The following is a 24,994-nucleotide window of genomic DNA, read 5'->3' as shown; positions in this document are numbered from 1 at the left end:
TTTACCGAAAAGCCTATTTAGACTTCTCCAATGGACCTGAAATTTTGTGTGTGACTGTTATATGTTATAAAAAGCTTATCTGAATTTTTCCAGAATTTTTCATGATGTTTAGCTATTTTTCACCAATTTTAGCTAAAACCGAGCATTAAATTCACCAAATATTCATCCTTTATCCGAAAATTACCAAAATTTCACAGATCTCATATTTTCATGTGTAGATCATCTCTGTGAAATTTCATTACTCAACTCTAAGTCTACCACAATCTGTCCAAATCTTACAAATCATACGAAAAAACCGAACTACCTTGTGTTTCTAGCTTTAGATCGCAAAGATCTTGCTTTCTAGCCTTTGGTAGCAACTAGATACAACACCTACAAGCACAACAACACCACACCAAGCAAGTTATACCCACAATCAAGCCATTTCTTTCATGGTTTCGGTTAAGACATCAAAACAAAGATTTTAACCGTAAAAATTCGTTTTTTACTCTTTTAACTCCTTTCTTGGACCAAGATCCCTTGTATAACTTGTATACATCACTTGATCATGCAAGAATCGGTTTCATCTCGGGTTTTCACCCATTTTTCACTTGAAACCTCATTTTCTCATGATTTTGGAATTAAAAAGCAAGATCAAACCATAATAACATTTTTATACCTTGTGGATCTTCTTAAAACTCAAAGGTTTTGGTTGAATGTGTAAAGGGTTGAGAGGATTTGGAGAGTTGGAATGTTAAAAAAAGAAAATGAAGTGTGTAATGGATGGGTAAGGACCGATCGGTCCATGTAGTGGTGTGGGGTGGGGCCCACATCTCTAATCTTGGCCACACATTCGGATTGTGTAATCCGGATAATGTTGTGGATAATCTGGTTCAGTTCGTTTTTCGGTTAAACGTTTAATCCCGCTCAAAACGAGGCCAAAACGGTCGTTTTTCGGCTTAAAATTTAAATTTATATAAAACCGATTTAAAAACTTTAAAAACTTAAACCATGACATTTATTGACTTAACACATCATATTGTCGGTAATTGTGCATCTTTTTTGGCTTGATCGATCGTCTCTTGCTTGGTTTGATGTTAAAGGTTTCGTTTATCGTACCGACGTACTAATAACTCGAAATCCTTTTTCTGTGCTATAATGCACTTATCCCGTAGCTTTAATACTTTGTACACATCACTAAACATTATATATTTCGTCTATAATGTAATCCCCGATTCGTTCGGGTTTCAATAACCGTTCATCGATTAATCGTAATTTCAATACGACTAGCTGTATATTCGAGTATAATTCGTACTGTGAATCTTATATACTCGTATAAACACATTATAATTCATATATTCAGTATTAAATAACACGTAAATAGTATATTCCGGCTAGGGTATACCTGAATTTGCCGGAATCGTTACATCTCGCCTTGGAAAGGAATCATTCATTTCAGGAAGAGGGGAAAGTTGAGTCCAAGGTACATTGGACCGTTTAAGATTATAGACCATGTAGGTGAAGTGGCTTATAAGCTAGACTTGCCAGAAGAGTTAGAAGGAATTCATTCAACCTTCCATGTTTCTCACCTAAGGAAATGCCTAGCTGATGACACGTCTCATGTGCCATTAATGGACATTGAGGTTGATGAACAGTTGAACTATATTGAACAACCGATCGAGATAGTTGACCACAAGGAGAAGCAACTTCGTCACAAGGTTATACCTTTAGTGAAAGTGATATGGAAGCATCGCAAGGGTTCAGATGCTACTTGGGAAGCTGAGGATGAGATGCACAAGTTATAACCAAATTTGTTTATGTAATAGTTAGGTTTCGGGGACGAAACCTCTTTAAGGAGGGAAGACTTGTAACATCTTACTTTCGGTTATATTAATAAAATAAACTTCGTCTATTTTATAGTGGGTCGTTATCGGTTTAGATAAATAGAATATGAGTTGGGCTAGTGTTGGGTAAATGAATATGGGTTATGGACTTGGGTTAGGAAAGAAAGAAGGAAAGACCATGGGCTTAAGCCTATGATCCATAAATGTATAAACCCTTAATATCCATTTAATCCTCATTCACACACATTCCATACACCACCCAAAACACACACTTAAGATCTTTCTCTAGTTCTTCCCTTTTCTCTAGCCGAAACCAAGAAAGAAACCGAGCACCGACCCGAGGTAATGATAGTTTAATATTGTATGAGCTTAACCCGTTAGATATAGTCACGAAACGACGAGCCGACACCGTTAAACCGTTTAAATCACGAGATCCGGATGGAATCGGGTATAAACCGGACCTAGGATGAGCTTAGGGATCACCCTAGTTCAGATCTGGATCGAACGGGACGAAAAACGGTGAAAAACGGGGGTAAACAGTGTTTTTCCGGCCACCGCCCGGTTTTCCGGCACGGTGGCGCCGGAAAGATGGCGCCGGAAAGGCGGCTGAGTATTTAAGGATTTCAGAGAATGTTTCTGACATTCTCTGACAAGCCCTAACCCTAGTTCGTCAGCGAGCGTAACGAATTAGCAGGTGTTTCGTGTGTTGATTCGCTAAGGAAAGATTAACGAACTAGCTTTAGTTCGTATCCAATTCGTTAAGGGAAAAGGATAACGAATTACCCTTGATTCGTTATAGTCGTTCGCTAACAGAGATAACGAATTAGAAGGTCCAATTCGTTACCTGGACTGATTCGCTATGTGGACTGGTTCGTTATACGGACTGATTCGTCAGAGGTCCAGTTCGTTAAGGGTTCAATTCGCTACATGGACCAGTTCGCTAAGATAAGTCAATTCGTTAAAGACTGAATAACGAACTAGAAAGTTTAATAAAATGACAGAACAGTCCCTGGACTTAGAAAAAGAATGAATTAATTACAATTAAGCCCTTGAAATTTTGAGTTAGCGAATTAATTAATGATTCGAAATTGTAATGAAAAATGTGTTACGACAGTTAATGGAAATAAAATTTTCCAAGATGACCTGGCAGCTAGACCCCGCTGCCAGGGGCGCTGCCCCCGGACCCCTGTTCGTTGTGTGTTATATAAAGATAGAAATGTGATATGAGTAGTATAGTTAAATTGATACATGCAAATATTATACAGTTAGCCGTGCATAGCTCAAGAAAGGAATAACTATTAACGGCGAACGTAACCGACTTCAGGTGAGTTTCTAGCCCCATTCCTTGTTATGTTTTCGGGGCTGTGTGCATACTCGACGTGATTAGTTAATACACTTATCCTAAGTGATAAGTGTATGCCATATATGTATTATGTGAAATGTATGAATGTTTTCTTGTCGATACATGAACGATCTTCGGAATTGCATGTATTGCCAGGAAATGGTTGATGTTATATGTATGTTGTAAGATGAAGAATGAATGATGTATGTATGAAACTTACGATTATGTATATAGAAAAGTATGTTAAAGATGTATGGAAGAATGGGTACTAGACCCAAATAATATCCGAGGATGAAGGGTACCAGACCCTAATAATATCCGAGGATGGAGGGCACCGGACCCTAATAATATCCGAGGATGGAGGGTACCGGACCCTAATAATATCCGAGGTATGTAGGGCGAATGCTCTTTATAACGTAAGGTTAGATATGTATGTGTATGAAAGATTGATAGACAGGTTAAGTATGTAATGCGTACCTACGGGCACGTGTAGGTGTATGTAAAGTAAGTTATGTGATTAACTAGAACTCACTCAGCGTATCTGACCTTTAGTATGCACGCAGGCAAATAGGTTGAAGCAGCTAGCATGATTGAAGACACATGGCATGGAATCGAAGATACTGGCATCTCGAAGAAATGTTGTGATGTTTTAATGACTATGTTTTGTTTAAAATGACTATGAATGTTTTATAAGACAAGATTTGGAGGTTATGTAAAATAATATGGTTGAAGTTTTATATTCCGCGTAAAGTTTTAATTAACTCAGATTTAGAACTGTGTTTATGAGTAAATCCAACACCAAAGTAGGGCTACCCGTAACGGGGCCTTACAACGTCCAAAGATATCGCCGAAAAACTTTGAAGGTGGCCGGCAAAAACGTTGTATACAACGAGGAAGATATTATATATATATATATATATATATTAAATGGAAAGTAGCCGGTACTCACAATATTCTACTGTTCATAAGTTGGTCATGTTATCATCTGACACGTGTGTAAAGCGTTGTTAATTTCGAAGTGGCAGTTACAATTTAATAATTTATTTCTTATGCTTTACACATCATTATCACTTTACTCTTTGCTTTTCTTTAGAACCCTAGCTGATGCATCTCTCTTCTTCTTTTGCCCTCAATTCAAATTCGATCCTTGAAAATCACAATCATCAAACCCTAATGCTGAGTACTGTCCAGTGGTGTGATGACTGCTGTTCGTGACCAAACACTAAGAGAGAGCAAAACCATCGGTCCCATCGTCTCTACGTCGGGAATAATCCGTCACCACCTCTGGTAACTCTTTTTCCTTATATCACATCTTCGTGTTACTGTAATGTGTTCGTTTGACCATGCTTTCGATTTATTATTCTTCTGCTTTATCTAACAATGAAATTAGGACCTTTTATTAAACATGATAATGATTTGTAACACTAGGATTTTTTATTCTTTTAAATGTTCTTTGTATAATTTAGATTTATTTAGATATGAGATGTGTTAATAGAAATTTATTGATTCATTTTGCAGAATTAGTTAGCAGGTCTACCCATAACTGAGCTTTCCAAGTCTTTCCTTCATATAATTTTCATTTTTTGTAATTTTATTTGCAAATTTTAATGTAGTGGACCGGTGGTAATACTTAATAATTTAATTTCTGTAGAGCTTAGAAGCATATTAATTTTTTTTCAAAGTTTGGTTGCAGACTTGCAGCAACTTTTTCTGAACGTCATAATGCAATAATGGAGGTGTAGTTTTTAAATCGTTGCATCTTCCGAACTTGATTACTTTAAAGTAGGTCAAACAAACCGAACAAACAAAGTTGAATTTTCCCACTTGATATAGATTTATAATATTCGCACCCGTCAATAAAGGATTGATTTTTGCAGGATTTTTTTTTCTATAATTATACAATTATAAGAAAATTCTATAAAAGCACAAGTAATAGAGAAAAAAACATCATAATATATGAACATGTTGTTTGACTTTTGAAGTCAACTAGGTTCAATTTTATGCTAAAATAATTAGATTTAATGTTCTTAAATTGTCAAATTAATCTGATTACCTGAAATACATTATAACAAAGACAAAATGCAGAAGAAAGTGATGAAATTTACAGCAAATCTTGCATTTAAAAGGTTACAATATTCAGCTAACAATATAGTTTCTATGGTCAACTTTGATATATGCAGGTAGCAGGTGCTGAGGGAAACAGTGTTGAATCGAGCATCTAAAAACAAAAGTTCTATGAAGAGTTAAAAACTAAACTGTGCAAGCACATTTTCTCAACAACAGAGAACCAAACCAGCCTAAATCGGTCCTAAATTATATGAAAAGTTGGGTAAACGTTGGGACATTTTAAATGTGTCAAAAGTCTTAGCTTTAAATTCGGTTTTACATGTGAATTAATTAGCCGGTATGACCATTTTTTATGATGTAAACATAGTAAAATACAGATTATGTATGATCAAATGCTGTTCATGCAGCGAAGCGCGTAGGTAAAAATTCTAGTTGACTTTTAATTAAACTTTCATAAATTTCACAATGGCCCTCCAACTTTATTTAATTTAACAAACTCTTATTTGCAACATCACTTTCTAACATAATAATAATAATAATAATAATAATCATCGTTAAATGCGATGTTTTATTGGTAAAATAACCCGAACATAAAGCGGGTCAGATAATGAATATAATATTAATTTGGAAAAATAATCGGAGTTGTTACAGTATCCCTTACTTTAAGGAATTTCGTCCCGAAATTAAAGGATACTATAGAAAAAAAAAGTAAATAAATAAATTTTGCGGAAAATAAAGTTTTAAATATAGTTTCTTTAAAAAAAATAAATTATCATAACACAGAACTTTGAATATTCAGAACAATGTTTCAAATAAAAATCCGATAAGGGCACTTATATATAGGATGTACCAGCGGCGTATCCACCATGTCCTTATCATCTCTACATTTGTACCGTTATCCCAACTACTTTCGATTCTATATTATTACACACAATTGCACGCATTATGATTTCCATGCGAGGACTTCGATAATTATGCAGGCCTCCATAATTACTTAGGTCGTCGGATGGTCCACATAACTCGTCCCATCGTGTGGTTTATAAAATATTTGAAAGGCATGATTTTGTGAGAAAAGATATTAATTTATTATAAATATGAGGAAAGTGTTAACATATTATAATACCATTGGGAGTTGATTTATTATAAGTGTAAAATCAAAAGATTTTATAAACTATTTATAATAACGTCATTTAGGTGAACTTTCAAGTTTGATTAATGAAATTAGTGAAAATTTTAAAGTAACTTAAAAGTTAAGAGAAACGGAAACATTGAAGTTGGGATATATGATGTGTCGACAAGATCGATTGTGAAGAAGGAGAGTGGGGATACGAGCCAACTAACAAATTTACGTGAACTTACCAAAAATTCTATGATTGCAAGGATAGCATCAACAAAAGTTTATAAAGAAATTAATTGATAATTGTAGATGAATAACAACATGCGAGGTATAAATCATAAGACCGTGAGTACAAATTTGAACAAGATTAAACAAAGACTTGGAGGGATTTAGTTTAGTTAAATGAGAAACTCATGAAATTTAAAGAGAACTTTATACAACATTGAAATATCGCAATTGTGTATTTAAGATGAGGTAAATTATAATATTAAAGTACTTGTAGTAGTAATTGACAATGCAAAAATATTAATGCAAATATTTATGTATACAAACAAACTGTAAATAGATGAAATTGGGAAGCGAATATTCACGAATCACCGAGATATTCCTATCCCAATTAAATCTAAAAAAATAGATATAGTATAAAGTGGGTCATTGGAATATTCCCAAATTACAAGGGATTTTTTTATCTCTATAACATCGTTAAAATTAAAATAAAGAAGTTGCAATATTCATAGTTTAACATGAAAGATTAAATAAAAATGAATATTAAAGTAATAATGAAAAACAGAGACAAGTTGAGAAATTATATATTTAAATAGAAGGAAACACGGAGCTGGAAATGCATGAACCAACATGACTATTCCAACAACAACTGAAGAAATCATCGAAACATTTTAAATTCCCAAGATGTATTAAAAATTGAAGCAAGGAGCTGAAATATCTACGAACCAACGTGCGATTCCAACTAAATAACGAAATCTAACAAGAATGAAAATGGATTGTTGAGGTACCCACGAACCACCGCATGTTTTCGACAACAACCACGCAAATGTCATTAGATAATAGTGAACATTAATAATAAAATTCCAATTAAATCACCATGGGAATTCAGTGAAATTCATTTTTTTTATAGTGAAATTAACTTAAAGAATGGAAAATAAAATTCTATAGCGGAAATAATCTTGGTTAAGTAATGACAAGTTCAATTAATAATAGAACTATAACAATTCAATTTCAACGATAAAAAAAATTTATAAGATGAAAGGTAAATTGTAATGCATGAGATCAATAAATACACGACGTACAAAAATATTAAAAATCAAAGTTGAGATTAGATATTGACACGTTGTCAATAGTTTAATAAGCAAACAAGGTAAATGAGAAAAGACAAATTGAATAATATGGTCAACTAATAACTGACTGTCGAAATTATGTCTTTTATAATTGAAAAAAAAATAATAATAAATAAAATTTGTTTTGGTTTTTGAGGATCTAAATATTTTGATCAGTTGATGAAATGTTAATGAACCAAATCCTATAATCTTTACTCAGTAAAACCAACCGTATAGATAAGTATGACAACCAACGATATTGATCTTTGGAAAGATAAGAAAAATTTTATTGTATGGCGAAAAAGATACTTAAAATGATGGATTTTCCAAGTTGGGTTTGTTCCAAAATAACCAATTTAGATAAAATAATCATTTAAGGTATAATTGAGTACAAAATACGTTTAGACGAAAATGATGAAGACGATAAAAATCTTCTTTGTGAAAACATAACTACGTTTGGTTTAATTCAAAACACCTTTGTTAATTGAGCTTATGTAAACTTAAAGAGATCGAATGATTTGGGGCACCTCGAATAGGTTTGTGAAAACAAGGTTTGACTAAGGTAAGCTTGATGAAATTAAGTCTTGCGGGTCTCGAATCGAATAGGCAAGAACGACCTTGTTACATGAAGAAAGCCTGAAAGGCATATAGTTGGTTGGTTTAAGCTAAATGAGCATGGGTAGTATGGTACAGTGCCGGTATAATCTGAACTCGGCGTGAATGAGTAAAGAACAATACGTTGCGTAGGTGATTAGGGTCGCCATAATTGTAGAAGGCACGTGTAGCAGGTGTATAAAGCTAAGTCGACGGCATAGACCGTTGTGGGATGTCTTTGTGTCTTAGGCAGCATAACGACAAGTGTTAACGGGATAACCATAATTGTTATAGTGAGTGTAAGAATGACACAAGAATTGAGTTGGATGACAAAAGTCACGAATAAGACGTAACGAGCGTATTCCGGTGTAAGGTTTCTTGTTTGAGACACTATGATTTCGTTGAGATTGATAAATGGGTTTACTTAATAACCTAAACTCGATTATTAAACTTGCGCTTGCTATTATCGTTGTTATGAGGGTGAGTAAGGGTATATGAATCGAAATTTCTCTGAAAGAAGTTAGTGAACAAGATTAAATTGATTGTATTAGTGTTTAGAATTTATACCTTAGAGATTGTAGGAGCTATCTCAATCATTGGCTGTACTTGTGGTCATAAAGCGGGTGTAGAGAATATATGATCTGTATTGTTTGATGTAGGAATCCTTCTATAATTATGTAAATTGAGATTAAATGAGTATAAATAATAAGTTGTGTAAATTTCTTATTAGTTATTAAGGAAATAGTGATATTCGACATAAGTTGTGCTAGCGTTAATCATGACTTAAGGAAGTCAGAATTTAAATGAGACAATCTATACGACAATTTGTTAAGTAGATGATATAATCAATGAGGTGATTTGATATGAGATTATTGTCGAAGCATAACAAATTAAAATGTTAATACTTAAAATTTGAGGGTGATAACTGAGATGAAATTGATAGTTATTGGGGATATTGAGTTACTTGTGATAAGTTCGTTAATTGATAACGTGATAATCGTGAACATGAGAGATGTTGTTTAAATATTGAGGTATTTGATAATACTTTTATTATATTTGATAGTTTGATGATGCTATAGTATGCGTATGAAAAAAATAGTTATTAATTGCTTTTGATAATTTGTGAATGTGATAATATGAGTGCGAGATAACCGATTAGATAATTAAGTAGTAAATTGTTTAGATGGACTTGTGATAACAGAGTCCCAGTGAGTGAATGATTTGTGTTCCATTATGGAAATAAAAATATTTGTGAGTACGTGAATGAATTGAATCAGTAAATCTTGATCCGACGTAATTGAATAATTGAGTAATTGGGTCAAATCGTAACATGTTTCCAAATAAAATAACATCATAAACAAATTAAAAAAAAAATAACGTAAGTTTCTTGATATATTGGGTGTCCCATGGTATTTTGTTGGTCCATGAGTGTTACGTGCCGTTTTAACCGACCAAACTAAATAACGAATGACAAATGTAAGTATGAGTAGTTGAAGTATCTCGTATATCACCACGCGTGATAACGCTTCAACCAAATATCGTAAATATAATAATTGTGAAAATGAATAGTTGGCGTGTCCATGGCGTCCCATGGATTTTTCACCCGACTAGACATTTAAAAAGTAATAAAGTAATAAAACGCAATGGAAAAATGTAACCGTTAACTGATTACGTTAAACACTTAAAATGTAAATGCAAAACTTAGGAAATCCTAAAAAAATTCCCGTCAACGAAAACAATCAACAAAAATTTAAATGTAATATATATCATGGGAATGAGGCATTGCCTCGGAGCTATAAAAATATTTTGATGGTGAGACATAGTCTCGGAGTTGTGTGTGCACGACAGTAAAATAAGCATTAAACTAAGTAGTTAAATAAGTACTTAGTCTAGCAGGTAATTACGTAAGCTGTAAACAAATAAATATAACACATATGGTAAACAAATAGACACGTATGGGGTCCTAATCATATTTCTAGGACTTTTCCAACGACCTATCTTAAACCTTCGGCTCTGATACCAATCTGTCACACCCCAACCTACGACGGAAATGTCGGGGCATGAGCTGATTGCCACAGCTCACAAGGTACTATCATGCAATTGTAAAGCGACAATATCTAATTAATTTATTAATTGTCAACGAACATTTAAATACAACAAAAATAGAGAAAATTACAATACAAAACCAACTATTATTGTTTATGTTTAACATCCTAAGGTCATCTCTACGTGAGCTTTAGTTCGATAAGCAATCCAATCTATAACCTGCAAATGCGTACAAAATATATATATTTGTCAACAACACATGTTGAGTGAGTAGATTCACCAGTTTTGACATGAACAAAACGATAATATATAATGATATAAATAATAGAGTAAAAATAAGCAAAATTGTTATCTGTGAGTATAAACAATGAAAGTGTTAAGCAAGTAATGAGTGTCGGTGACACCATTGCCAATGCGATCGGGCTCCGGCCACTACGACGGTCGATGATCATACTATAATGAGATTATGCTGGACCTCTCCGAATGCGATTCAAGTAAGCAAGTAAGCAAATAGCAAGTAACAAACAGTCATTCAATTGATACACAACACAAATATCACAGTTTGCGTTTGAGAAATAATAAGTTAAATAATTTGCTAAATGGTACGCAAGTGTCCCCAAAACATTTGAGAAAGATAAATCATTTGAAAACAAGTAAAATAGGGGAGTGATTACTCACCTGATCGGATGAACGACGTACAAATGAGGATCATGTGAGAAAGATAAATCATTCGGAATATACCATCAAGGATTCCTAGTTAAAATAATATACTATTAAGAATTAGTTAATAATGAGATAACATGTATTATGAATTTAATGTTTCGATGTGATTTGAGTTATGGTTTTTTTTATAACGTTATTGATTGAAAGATTGATCTCTACGGATTATTTGTTATTGCGAAAACAATATTATTAGTTATCATTTAATTAAAAGAATCGTTTGCTTATCATATATTCTAATTTATGAATAATTAGTTTATATAATTATTAGTTGCGATATATTATAGTAATAAATTTTAAAAAGTTAATTATAAAAAGATTTATATTTTAGAATCTTTAACGGAACCCAAATATAGTTAATTCGTCTAACACATTTAATACAGTTTATTATATCTTCGTTTAAAAAGAATAATACAAATACATAATATATATTACATGCGACATATAGATTTATAAACAATAAAACACTAATTTTAATATTACATATATATACTTGTAAGTTGAATTAAAACTTGTTTTGAAAGCTTATGGGTGATCGGTTTGTTTGGACAGGTAAAACTATTTTTCTTATTTTACTTTTTTTTAGTTGAAATACGTTAAATTTTAACTTAGGTTTTAAACATAGAATTATAAAAAAAACCGAGTAAAACTTTTTAAAGAATTTACGTTTAAATTAATGATCCATAACCTTTCCATAAGAAAGGTAAATCCAATAACAGAATTAAAAGGACAACAATTTTTATTGACACGTTCTCATAGCTTACTTATAAACAATTTGAATGGAATTTAATAAAAACACTACATTAAAGAATCTCTAAAAGTTGTCTAGAATTGACTTTTAGCATGACTCGCAAAATCTGTTAAATGAATCCCAAATCAACTTTCAAATTTATGAACGTATTTTAATAATGCTAGATAATAAGATATAATTTATGTGATATAATATGTTTAAATCTTAAAACTCGTTGTACGTAATTATATATCAAAGTTATTGAGTTAACCTCCTCTAAAAACTTTCGTTGAAAAGAAAACAAGAAATCGGGTGATACCTATCTTTCAAAAAGAATTCGACTTATAAATGAGCGGAATCGTCTCTCCATATATAGGATTTAGAGACGCTTTTACTATTTTTGGTAAACCCGTAATTTACGATCGATTAATTGGAGGAATTAACACAAGTTAACGCTTTGGAAAACGGTGGCGCCATGTTTGGTAAGGCATCCCGAGTCATACGGTGTAATCAATAGGTTGATTCGGTAATTTATTTGGTCGATTCGGCACTAATAAATTTGGCGTCCAAAGATATCGCCGAAAAACTTTAAAGGTGGCCGTAGTAGGTGGCCGACAAAAACGTTGTATACAACGAGGAAGATATTGACTTTTAATTAAACTTTCATAAATTGCAAAATGGCCCTCCAACTTTATTTAATTTAACAAACTCTTATTTCAACATCACTTTCTAACATAATAATAATAATAATAATAATACTAATAATAATAATAATCGTTAAATGCGATGTTTTATTGGTAAAATAACCCGAACATAAAGCGGGTCGGATAATGGATTTAATATTAATTTGGAAAAATAATCTGAGTTGTTACAATCAAAGTCACTCAACCTACTACAGATCTGGAAGGATAAGACACATTTGATTGAAGAATAGAGACAATCAAGCTGTACTTACCTCAATCGCTAGAAAAGTTTGAACTCAACCATATGAATTCATCGACCATATCCAAATCTCCCATCTAGTTGTGTAGTCGCCACCGCTCTGGCCCCTAAGCTTACACAACCACCGCTGTCATACAACCATAAATCCAAACTTTCTTTCCATTTCATCAGGAGATAGAGAGAGAGGGTGGGTGTGTGTGTGAGAGAGAGAGAGAGGAGAGAATTTATGTTTTGAATTTTGAATTCCTGTATACAGCTAATGGATAAGGGCGTGTGATTAATAGCTTGAGATTTGGGGGTTTAAGATTATATGCATTGGATATCTGTACATCATGCTTATTACATTGTACTTCTTAAATTTTCAACATTTCAAACATCCTCTATCTCTCTAATATCTATTATATCTATTATATATAGGGAGAGGATCATGAGAGAACTCCATTTTATGGAGAAAACTAATAATAAAGTATTTTTAATTTAATTAAAAAAAATATTTTATTTTTTTTTCTTTCATCCTTCTTATATATTGTTCTTCTTCACCACAAAAAAATATAAAAATTAAAAAAAATTAACGTTGTAATGCATATATGCAATACATCGACTTTTTTTTATAATGCATATGTGCAATAGTGTGCATTTTGATATTTGAAATAATGTTGAATAACATATATATAGTTGTTTGTATTGTATATTTGCAATAGTGTTATATTATATAAAAAAATTAAAAAAAATCAATATAGTGAATATATGCATTAGTGTTGTATTACATATATGCAATAATGTGTTTTGCATATAATTATTGGTGTCGTATTTGCATATATTCAATAGTGTGTATTAGATAATGTATTTGTGTTGTATTATATGCAATAAAACACTATTTTATATATATAATACACATACGCATTACATCAACTTTTTTTTAGGAACAATATCATGTTATTAGGAGGAAAGAAAAAAAAATCACAAAATAATTTTTTAAAAATAGTTAAAAATAATTCTTTACTAGTTCTCTAGATCCCACCCCTATATATATACATACTATATTATAATACATATAGGATGGGGAAAATGGTCTTTTCAACGAAAACTCTTAAAATTAAGAGTTTACCACACACAAAGCATCTTGTACAACTGATAATACATGTTTTCCCAAACCCTTTCTTTCCCCCGCTCAATTTGCTGATATCTAATTCAAAACTCAAAACCTTATCCTTTTAACTTTTCAATAGTCCTCCCAAATTTTCTCACTTGAGAGAGCGAGATTCGGGGATGCTTTTCCTGTCTACTCTACGGCGGCTATGACTGGCGGTGAAGATCTTAGACGATGGCTCAGTTGGTGTTGTTGCGGTGTTTATCAGCAAAGTGGTTTGAAATTGTGACACGTTTCACGGTCACCGCCTGTAGAGGTAGGGTACCAAAAAGACCCAAATACCCTTAAGTACCACCCGCGGGTCAACAAGAAGCCTCTTTCAAGTTACCAGCGGGACATATGGATCAACCCGCATAAATCATTGAGGGAAGAACATATTATATCATGCGGAAGCAGCCAGGCACCCTCAGATGTCATCCGCATGACAGTACATCTATCCGCCAAAGTGACCAGGAGGCAATGCCAACGGGACAGCTGTAGGTAATCAATTACCTTCTAGAAGGATTCCCACAATTGTTGCTTGGGGAATACGTGATCCACCAGCCAATAAAAGGACACTTGGCCAGGTTGTTATAACCGTGGACATGGCCTGGAAAATCGTTAGTCCTATCATAGATAGACACGTGTTCAGGTTGTTATACCCATGCACATTCAACGTATAACTGAACCTATCATTTAAGGACACGTGTCTAGGTGGTTATGAAAGCATCTTCTGAAAAGGACAGCTGGCCCAATCACCTTCCCACACCCTTCGGCTATAAATGCCCTCTCAATCTTCATGAGGTATTCATTCACTCCCACTATACTCTCTCTTTATACTTAAGTACTTGATATTCGTCAGGATTGTACTTATTCTCACGCCGGAGGGTGGTTACGGGAAGACCCCCTCTTGTCCTTCCCGTAACGAGCTCACGGTGTCTGTTTTGCAAGTTCCGGTCACTGGACTTCGGGGAATTAGGCTTGTATCGTACTTGTTATTATCCATATCCTACCTTGTGGATTCATTGGATCTAAGACCCGTCAAGGGGAGTAGATATGTGTTTCTTCACTGGCGTCATCTGTGCTTTTGTTAGAACAACAATAATTCCGTGTTTTTGGTTCGTTGTATGATATGAGTCAAATTCCGGAAGGGCCGACGAGAACTCCTGCACCTACTTCATGTGTCACTCGTACAGAATTACCCGAAGGCTTTGCTTTGAGTATCTTTGCACGTGTTACAGCTCCAGGTTCACGAACAGCTGATGTACCACCTAGTGATCGTACCCTCGAGCGTGTTATAGCACCAATCGGAGCAACTCCTACCGATTTGGGACGTGTCACGACACCAGAAGGTACGAATCTGGGTGACTTCGGACGAATTATGAGGGAGACTCGTCGAACTAGGTCAGAATTGGGTCTGGAAGATGATTCCGGTGATTCCAACCATAGTTCTAGATCTAGGGGACCACTATCTCCGGAGGAGTGGCTCCGTATTCAACAAGAGAATATAACTGCTGAATAGGAGTGGCTCCATTTCCATACCCACACTCTGACTTATGTGAATCTCCAAGGAGATCTCTTTCTCCTCCACCAACAGGGAGAGGAAGTCAGATCCGTTACAATCAACAAGCGGAACAGGATTTTGGCAAAGTACGAAGACTGTGTTCCCTTCCTCGCATGGACATGCGGATGCCGTCCTACGTAGACGAACTAGACAGTTATGATTCAACGTATCATCCGGGTAGTTATAGTTACTACACTGGTGATAGCAGACTGCGTTTGCGGGAGGAGATCAGCCATCCACGAGACGTAGTCCGTCACACTCAGTATCACAGTGATGTAGAGGAAGATTTTACTAAACCATATCGCCCAGCAGCTTTTGCTGAGAAATCAAAATTCATATCCCGCATCGCAACAGCACCGTTCCCAGTTAATGCCAAAATACCTACGTCGGTTGGCAAGTATAATGGAATGACTGATCCAAGCGATCATCTTCAAAACTTTGTGGCAGTAGGTGGTGTTAGCGGATGAACACAACCTTACTGGTGTCACATGTTCACATTGACACTAACAGGGGCAGCGCGTGAATGAGAAATTACCGGATGGTCAAATTTCTAGTTGAGATGATTTGGTGAAAAAATTTTCCAAGCAATTCAGTCAACAAAAGAAGCATACTCGTGATCAGTCGAAAATTTTGGACGTTATCCGCCGGGATAACGAATCTGTGAAAGATTTCATTACCCGGTTTAACGATGAAAGTCTGAATATTGGTGGGATTAGCAAAGATATGCTTCGCGGTGCCTTCCGCAAGAATGTTAGACATGGCGCGCTAATCCTAACGTTGACTGGTAGAGATGAGATGCCACAAGAATGGGATGACATCATGACTGCGGCGAAGTTATATGCCAGAACTGAAAAAACTTTGGGCTATAACAATTCGAAGCAAAAGTTGAAGGTGGAATTTCAAAATCCACGACCGAATAAACAAGCGAAGGGAACGATTTGGTCCAGACTCTAGCTGAACGCGGAGACCTAGAAGCCATTTGACGCAAGATCTTTGATCGGCAATAAAATCAAACAGAGTGCATCAACTCGTTTCTCCAATAGCTGGACGCCATTGTCAAAAACTCCTTCAGAAATTCTCACAACTGAGAATATGAATTTCCGTAAACCTTAACCGCTTACAAGAAGGTCTTTCTTGGACGCCAAGAAACACTGTTCATTTCACAATGACATCGGGCATAACACAAATGAGTGTGTGGCCTTAAAAATGAAATCGAAGAGGCAAACTTGAACATTTGGTCAAAGGTGCGAAACCTGGGACTGATAAGGCTCCCGCGTGAGATAACCAGGGCCCATCTAAAAATCAAGTTAAGGACATAAATGTTCATATGATTCAAGGAGACCATAAAGTTGGCGCGAATAGAAGGGGGCTTTTAGACAAAGAATAGAAGAATGAACCTGTGATATTCCCAAGAGTTAAAGGTGGACTATGTAACAAGAATCCTTTGATTATCACCACCCTCTTCGGTCATTACAGATCACCGATACGTCTTCTTCGACACTGGTAGTACATCTGACATTATGTACGAACAGTGTTTTGAACAATTAGATGATGAAGACAAGGAAAGGTTAAAACCTATTCACGCTCCAGTATCTGGTTTTGGAGGTGAGATAATGCACCCACGAGGGATTATCTCATTCCCGATCACCCTTAGCGACGGGATTCATTCAAGAACTGAAGAAGTTGAATTTCTAGTCTTACCAGCAACTTCCAAACATGATATCATTCTGGAAAGGGAAGTAATCGGTGACTTTAATGCTCATCCATCGACAGCTCACGGTGCGGTCGGAGTTCCAACCCGCACCGGCGTAGCAATTATTCATGTCAATAGACATTGCTTTACAACAGAAAGCTCAAAACCTAGCAAAGTCCCTAAACAGATTCAGAGGACCAAACCGAAAAAATGGGTATTGAATAAAAAGTTCCCTGAGCAGACAGTCGCGATTGGACCGGCTATTTCAGAGATAGTGCGGACCTTTCTAAAGCTAGTATTAACCAAGAATATGGACATCTTTGCTTGGCAGCCCGCAGACATGACTGGTGTCCTGCGAAGAATTGCGGAACATAAACTGAGAGTAAACCCGATGTTTACACCAATTGTTCAAAAGAAGCGGCATATGGGTCTAGAACAGACGAAAGCCATGAATGAGCAAGTGCAAGATTTGCTTCACGCTGGAATCATCCGGGAAATCAAGTATCAGACATGGGTGACTAATCCGGTCATCGTTCCAAAGAGCAACGGAACATGGTGGATGTGCATAGACTTTGAAGACTTGAACAAAGCTTGCCCAAAGGATTGCCACCCACTACCAGAAATCGATCTCAAGGTAGATGCCGTGGCCCCGTTTAAGTTCAAATGTTTCCTTGACGCCTACAAAGGCTATCACCAAATCCGCATGGCGGTAGGTGATGAGGATAAGACAGCCTTCCGCACATATCAGGGAACATTTTGCTATAAAATGATGCCCTTTGGATTGAAAAATGCGGGTGCCACATATCAGCGACTGATGGATCAAGCATTCAAGAACCAGATCGGTCGAAACCTGGAAGTCTACATGGATGACTTGGTAATCAAGAGCATTGAAGAAGATCAAATGCCGAGGGACATCGAAGAAACTTTCGAAACTTTAAGAAGTATAAACATGAAACTGAATCCAGCTAAATGTTCGTTTGGGATGGAAGAAGGGAAATTTCTGGGATAATTGTCACAGGCGCGGGCTTCAAAGCAAACCCTGATAAAATCCAGGCTGTAGCCCGCATGCCTTCTCCTTCTTCCCTCAAAGAGGTTCAGACACTCAATGGGAGATTAGTGGCGCTAAATTGCTTTTTAGCAAATCATGCAGCCAAGTCTTACCCGTTCGTTCCAACGCTGAGAAATTTCCTAAAAAAGGCACACTTCAAATGGACCACGGAAGCCGAACAAGCTTTCCTAGAGGTCAAAAAGTGCCTAATGGAGTTGCCTACTCTTACAGCACCATATGCGGGAGAACCTCTGACATTATACCTATCTGCCTCTGATATCGCCATTGGAGTAGTACTATTGACAGATAGAAAGAACATTCAAACTATAATTTACTATGTCAGTAGGACGCTGTCAGACCCGGAGACCAGATATCAATGGTTTATCCCACTCGACGTCTTCGTAGGTATTTTCAAGGTCACCCCATCAATGTGCTAACAGGGTACAAACTCAAAAATGTACTGAGTAAGCCGGAATTTTCTGGACGATTGGCGAAGTGGGCCATCGTTTTGGGTGAACATGCGATAGAATATAAACCCAGACCAGCGATCAAAGGGCAGGTGCCTGCAGGCTTCATTACCAAGGTTCCGCAGCACAAAGAGAAAGAATGTTTGGTCGAACAGCAACCCCAAGCACCTCCTGAGCAAGACAAACTTGGTCACTGTTCACGGACGGAGCCTCAAGCAGTGAGGGATCTGGCGCAGGCCTCAGGCTAGTCAATCCCGAAGGCCATGAATTCACATACACCATAAAATTAGACTTCAAAAGTACTAACAACGAGGCGGAATATGAAGCTTTTCTGGCAGGTCTGCGAATAGCCAAAAAGCTGAGGGTAAAACATTTGGAAGCACGGGTGGATTCCATGCAGATTGAGGGACAGATTAACGGAATTTATGAAGCAAAGAATGATGTTATGGCTTCTTATCTGTCGCAGGCAAAGGACTTAATTCGCCAATTCCCCTCTTTCAACGTTATTCACATCAAGAGGAGCGACCAAAAGTCTGCGGATGCCCTTAGCAAGTTAGCTTCAACAAATTTTGAGCACTTCACTAAGGATATTCGTGTTGAAGTCCTTGACCACCCGTCCGTTCCACAAAATCAAGTTCTGGTAATTCAAACGGGCGTCGAATCATGGATGACACCGATCAAGGCTTATCTATCATCTGGAGTCCTCCCAATAGAAAAAGCTGAGGCCCGTAAGATAAAACACAAAGCCTTGAATTACCAGATGAATGATGGTGTTTTGTACCGGAGATCGATTCTAGGGACGCCGATGCGATGTGTGGACGCAGAAGACGCAAATTACTTAATTCAAGAAGTTCACGAATGCATAAATGGCTTACATGCGGGCCCTAGGATGACTGTGGAAAAGATCATGAATGCGGGGTACTATTGGCCTGGCATGCATTTAGACGATGTGCAAGAAATCAGGAAATGTGATTCTTGCCAACACCATGCCCCCAATACCCTGCATCCAAAAAACGAACTGATACCGGTAACATCTGCTTGGCCATTTCAGAAATGGGCTGTTGACATTATGGGACCTTTCCCGGAAGCCCCTGGACGAGTCAAGTTTTTGATAATGGCCATTGATTACTTCACCAAGTGGGTGGAAGCTAAACCAGTTGCCTCAATCACCGCATCAAGCGTTAAGAAATTCCTATGGGAATTCATTATTTGCCGGTTTGGTCTTCCGCAGAAACTGGTAAGTGACAATGGGACCTAGTTTTCAGACAGCGGACTACAAGAATGGCTGAAAGAACTTCAAGTTATCCAAAATTTCACATCTGTAGCCCATTCGCAAGCTAACGGTCAGGTTGAGCGAACCAACCGAACAATCAAGGAAGGGCTCAAGGCAAGGTTAGGAACTAAATGAACGGGATGGGTTGACGAATTGCCCCATGTACTTTGGGCCTTCCACACCCAAAAGAATTCAAGTAATTCTGAGACACCCTTTAGTTTAACCTATGGAACTGAGGCCATGATCCCGGCCGAAATTGGGATTCCATCCGCAAGAGTCTTGTTAATCGATGATAATGATCATGAACTCAGGATGAATCTTGACCTTCTTGAAGAGAGGAGGGAACTGGCATATATTCACGAGCACAATTATAAATGCCAACTGCAGAACTATTATAACTCGCGGATCCAAAAATGAGAGTTTGATGCGGGAGACTTTGTCTTCCCCAACAATGAGGCTTCCGGACAAGAGCCTCTGGGCAAATTGGCTCCAACTTGGGAAGGACCTTACAAAGTTAAACAGGTGTTATCTAGAGGTGCCTACAAGTTAGAAAAGTTGGACGGGACTGAGGTTCCTAGAACTTGGAACGGGGCTCAGTTGAAAAAGTGTTACATATAGTACGTACGTCTTCCTTTCATGTTTTGGCTTGCATTCCCAAATAGACTACCAGAAGTTATGTAATTTTATTTTTTATTTTTTTATTTTTGTAATTCAGCTTATGCCTGACCTATGAAAATTTTATGTCAGTCCCATGTAATTTTGTTAGTTTGTAATCCTTTAATGACAACAACAAAGGTCCTACAAGACACTTATATTATGAAGCATAAGAGAAAGTGTACTGGACTAAGTAAAAACTTCTTACTATTCATCAAAAGGGATTACAAAAGGGGAATAACAACAACAAAAAAGAAGAGGTTATATCTACGATGCCGCACCTTCGTGTTCCGCGTTCTCGCCCTCCGCATCGTTTTGAGGCTCTTCATCCTCTTCATCAAGACCAAGGAGATCTTTTAATTTTTCTATCCCATCTTCCTTGTCTGCAAGCTCATATATTTGCTCCTCAATCGAAAACTTTAATTTGTCATAGGTTTTCGTCTTTTCAATAAGTATTGCAGCAGTATCTTGGCCGTGCAGGATGAATTCTTCCGGAAGCCTGGCTTCTGAGGCAAATTTATAGCCTTCCTGGAAGCCTATCTGACGACCGACCTGCTTAGACGCGTTTAAAAGCACAGCAACACTGTCCCCAATCTCATCGCCCTCCCGGATATGGGCAATAACCTAGTAAATATAGAAGTAAGCAGAATATTTGACATACAAATGTGACAATACAAAGAGGTATAATTACCTAAGGAACTCCTTCCGCCAACAGCCATGTTTTGTCCGCTTTAACTAAGACTAATTCCATTTTGTGCCCTGCACATTCCAAGGCTTGTTCCTGGTTTTTGGAGGCAAGGTCGGTCAGACGTTTGTCTTTGGCCACCAATTCAGCCTTCAAGGTTTTTATTAGTTCTTCACGTTCATTCAGCTGCTGCTGGAGAACATTCTTGGCTTCCTCAGTGGCTAGACGGTTAGCCTTCTCCGCCTCCAAGGCATGACGGCTCTCCTTAGCCTCATCCATAGCCCCGAGGGCTTCCTTCTTGGCTTCGGCCAACTTAACCTCCAGATCGTCCCACCCCTCGTTCATACTCAACCAGTCCCGACATATTTCTTGGCTGGTGGAAACCACATTCGCCATGCACTAAGAATGAGAGTTTAATAAGTCTTGGCGAATGCGGTCTTGCTGGCGTTTCCTCTCCGCAGGAGGAAGGCTTTCCCGCAAATACTCAAAACATACGTCCGCGTCGTTAAGCGTTGTATTTTGGCGTAAAGACCAACGCGGACGATGTACTGCAGCCTCTTCCTCAAGATGAGATGGGGATGCCTGACGACCATAGGAAAACACGCTAACACCCCCTTGGTCTCTGAAACGATGGACATTAAAGGATGTAGACATAGCAGGGCCTTCAGAATTACCAGTCTCCTTCTCCTTAATAGGAGAGGCATCAGTTATGACAATTGGGTCCTGGACGGTGTTAGGTGGAGATGTCGGCGGAGGCGGTGGTGGAGTCGAGCTCTTCAGACCTGAAACGTCTTCAGAAAAATCTTTCAGGGCTACTGTAGAACGACAATCGTACATCAGACATGTGTTGATTCATAATAATTGACAAATTTGAGAAGTATTGAACTTACCTAAGGAGATATCTTCGGAAGCAAGTTGGTGAAGGCGTGTTTCCAAATTAACAAGTTTTTTCTTTTTCGAATTTTTTGATGGAGCAGCCTTGGTAGGGCGAACTTTACGTTTGCCAGCTGCTTTGGAAACACCCGCACCAACAGCTTGAGGCTCCTTCTCGGCGTTAACGTCATCAACTATTTGATGATCACCCTCGGAAGCGGCGTCGGTGCCTTCATCACCTGCCACCGGCAGGTGGTTGCTTTTGAGTCTTTGTTGCGAGTCAGACCTACAGTCGAATGTAATGGTTTAGTAGAATCAATTGTTAACCCTCCTTCGCTGAGTGACGACTACTCGCTAGATGAAAGAAGTACTATCACTCCACTGGAGGTGGCAACATATAATGGGTCGGGGTTGCAAAATGCCCTCACCTTTCAGTACAAACTCCTCACCTTTAGCGTACATCATCTCGGAAACCACTGGTTCCGGGCTGAGCACGGTGGAAAAGAGGAAATTATTGCTAGTACGCTCTAAGATGGACGTGTCGATTGGACGATGCACCATCAGACCCTCATCGTGGTCTAAAAGAATACTAAAGACGGAGCCCTCACCTACGTTAACAAGATTAAAAGTCAGAAACCGAGAGGATACCAAAAACAAAATTAATACTATACTTACTTTTGTTTGGTTTCTCGTAGTAAGGCTCCAAGTCAGGGAATGGCCATAGCTGGATCATTTTAACACTTACCATCGCCCCATCATGTATGGGATGCATGGATGTCGGTGTCTTGGTCAGCGTAAGGAACCAAGGAAGGTCCTCATATGCGACGGCGGAGACCACTGGCATTCCGTCATCCGATTTACGATGAACCATCGTAAAAGGAATAACATCCTCCCGGATCCAAAAGAACTTCGTCTTCCATCCGTACATGCTGCGGATCCACTCAGTGCCGATGGCCCCTTACCGGTTGTGGCAAAGCTATACCAACCGTCGCGGTAAGTCATCTTGTAGAATACGGCAAACATACCAACAGATGGTTCGAAGTTGCGGGCTTGACAACATAATTCGAAGTGTCGAATTCTTAACATCCCAAAAGGATGAATATGTGATAAATGAATTCCGTATGTCGTCAAAATTGATTGAACAAACTTTGTCACGGGTAATAAGAAATTTCCCGTTGTAAAGTGGTCCACATAAACGACCATTTTATTCGTCGGCGGAGGAGTGGCAATCACGCCGTCAGCCGGACGCTCAGCCTCCCATGTCGGTGCCAGACCGTATACGTTTACAACATCGTTGTAATCTTTCTTCTTAAGGTTAGCGCCAACCTCATGGATAGCAGGAGCATTCTTCTTGTCACCCGCCATCTAAATATGTTGGATTTAGAAGTTGAAGGGCAAAACAAAGAAACTTCAAATATGCTATCGAAGAGAGAAAAAGAGAAGAAAGCAATAGACGATAAGAATGAATTGGAGACCACATGTGATCTATTTATACACATCGCAATTAATGCGACTGATTGATTGCCAGAGGAGAGAGACAGAGAGGACCGTAAGATGATTGACACGTCAGGCGCGAAAGACGAAAAAAGCAAAAACAGACTGTCAAACGGCGTCGTGAACGTCTTGTCAGTTATCCTTTAACATTTCTCTTTCCGCCACGTCATTATCCTCATCCCACTTGTAAAAATTCAAATTGTGGATGATTCAAAAATATCCCACAAGAGACATTATCCTACATATAATATAATATTCACAAGAGACAAAAAGTTTCTTTTCATTTACATTCGAAGACGGTTACAAAAATATGAAAAAGATAGTACAAGTCTTAAAATTCATATCTATCCTACGGATTAGGGGCTGATGTGTCCTTAGGTAGGGTATCTTCTGACTCGTCATCTAAATAATCTTTCAGCTGTTGCACACCATCGCTAGCGGAAGCAAATTCTGGAAGCATACCTTGCAACATAAATACCAGATCATCATATTCTCTAATCCACATATCGTATTCCTGTTTGACATCAAGACTGTGAAGCGGATGGTCTTCAAATGAACGACCATTTCGAGCAAACACCATTCCTTCATTAAAGCCCGTCACACGGCCGGTCTGGGAAGAGGCGGTCATCAAAGCGGCAAAGTTGTAGTTAGCTCAGAAATCCCTTTAATGTGTCGAATGACCTGACAAAAAGAAAAAAGTAACTCATTAACGTCAAAAACATTCGATAGGCGATAAAAAACCTGTAAAAGAAACTTACAGAGTCCCCCGTTCTAACAACCATTGGCGATCCTGCTCAGCACGTCTCGCCCTTTCCCGAAGCTCCCGCAACTCTTCAGACATCTTTTGCTTGTCATCTAAAGCTTCAGTTGCACGAGTTTCCGCTTCCGCACGGGATTGCAGCAAAGAGTCATAAGCAGCCTTCATTTCAGCAGCATTTTTATCTTTAAGATCAGACTGCTCTTTCTGTAGGTTCATTTATGCTTCAAGCTCATGGATTTGGTTACCTTGGTGGGTTACCTGGCTTTCAAAAGCCGAATTAATTTCAAGCGCCAGCTCCAAGTCATCCTTCTTCTTTTGAGTTTCAGTACGAGCAGCTTCAAGAACTGAATTTTGCCTCTCACAGGCTTCTTTCCATTGACGGGCAGCAATGGCATGCCGATCTTTTTCACCTTGAAGAGCAACTTCGGCATCGCAAAACTTCCACTTTGCCGTGTTCGCCGCCGAGCGATGCTCATCAGCTTCTTTCTTAGCTTCCTCGACAGCTCGATAAGCCTCGCCTAGCTTTCCGTCCATTGTTCGCCACTCACGTAAAATTTCTTGCCCACAAGCCAAAGTGTTGGCCAAGGACGAAGAAAAATCAGTATGAAGATCGTGGCGAGAGCGCCTACGTTGATGAAT

General features: G+C 37.7%; 1 protein-coding gene across 1 annotated transcript in view; it reads left to right on the top strand.

Annotated features, from left to right (window-relative positions):
- The window catches only part of LOC143595964 (uncharacterized), a 31,253-nt gene extending 15,887 nt beyond the window's left edge, over positions 1-15,366 (top strand). Inside the window, exon 3 of the mRNA XM_077074854.1 lies at positions 14,982-15,366. Within this exon, the coding sequence (XP_076930969.1) occupies positions 14,982-15,366 (385 nt within the window). The remainder of the gene's footprint in view (positions 1-14,981) is intronic.
- The last annotated feature ends 9,628 nt before the right edge of the window (positions 15,367-24,994 follow it).

This window comes from Bidens hawaiensis, unplaced genomic scaffold (assembly GCF_021521415.1).
Source record: "Bidens hawaiensis isolate Kalapana, Puna unplaced genomic scaffold, B.hawaiensis_p1.1 tig00045926_1, whole genome shotgun sequence".
Lineage (NCBI taxonomy): Eukaryota > Viridiplantae > Streptophyta > Magnoliopsida > Asterales > Asteraceae > Bidens > Bidens hawaiensis.
Note: the sequence above shows the minus strand (reverse complement) of the source record. Positions and strands in the feature narration are given on the sequence as shown.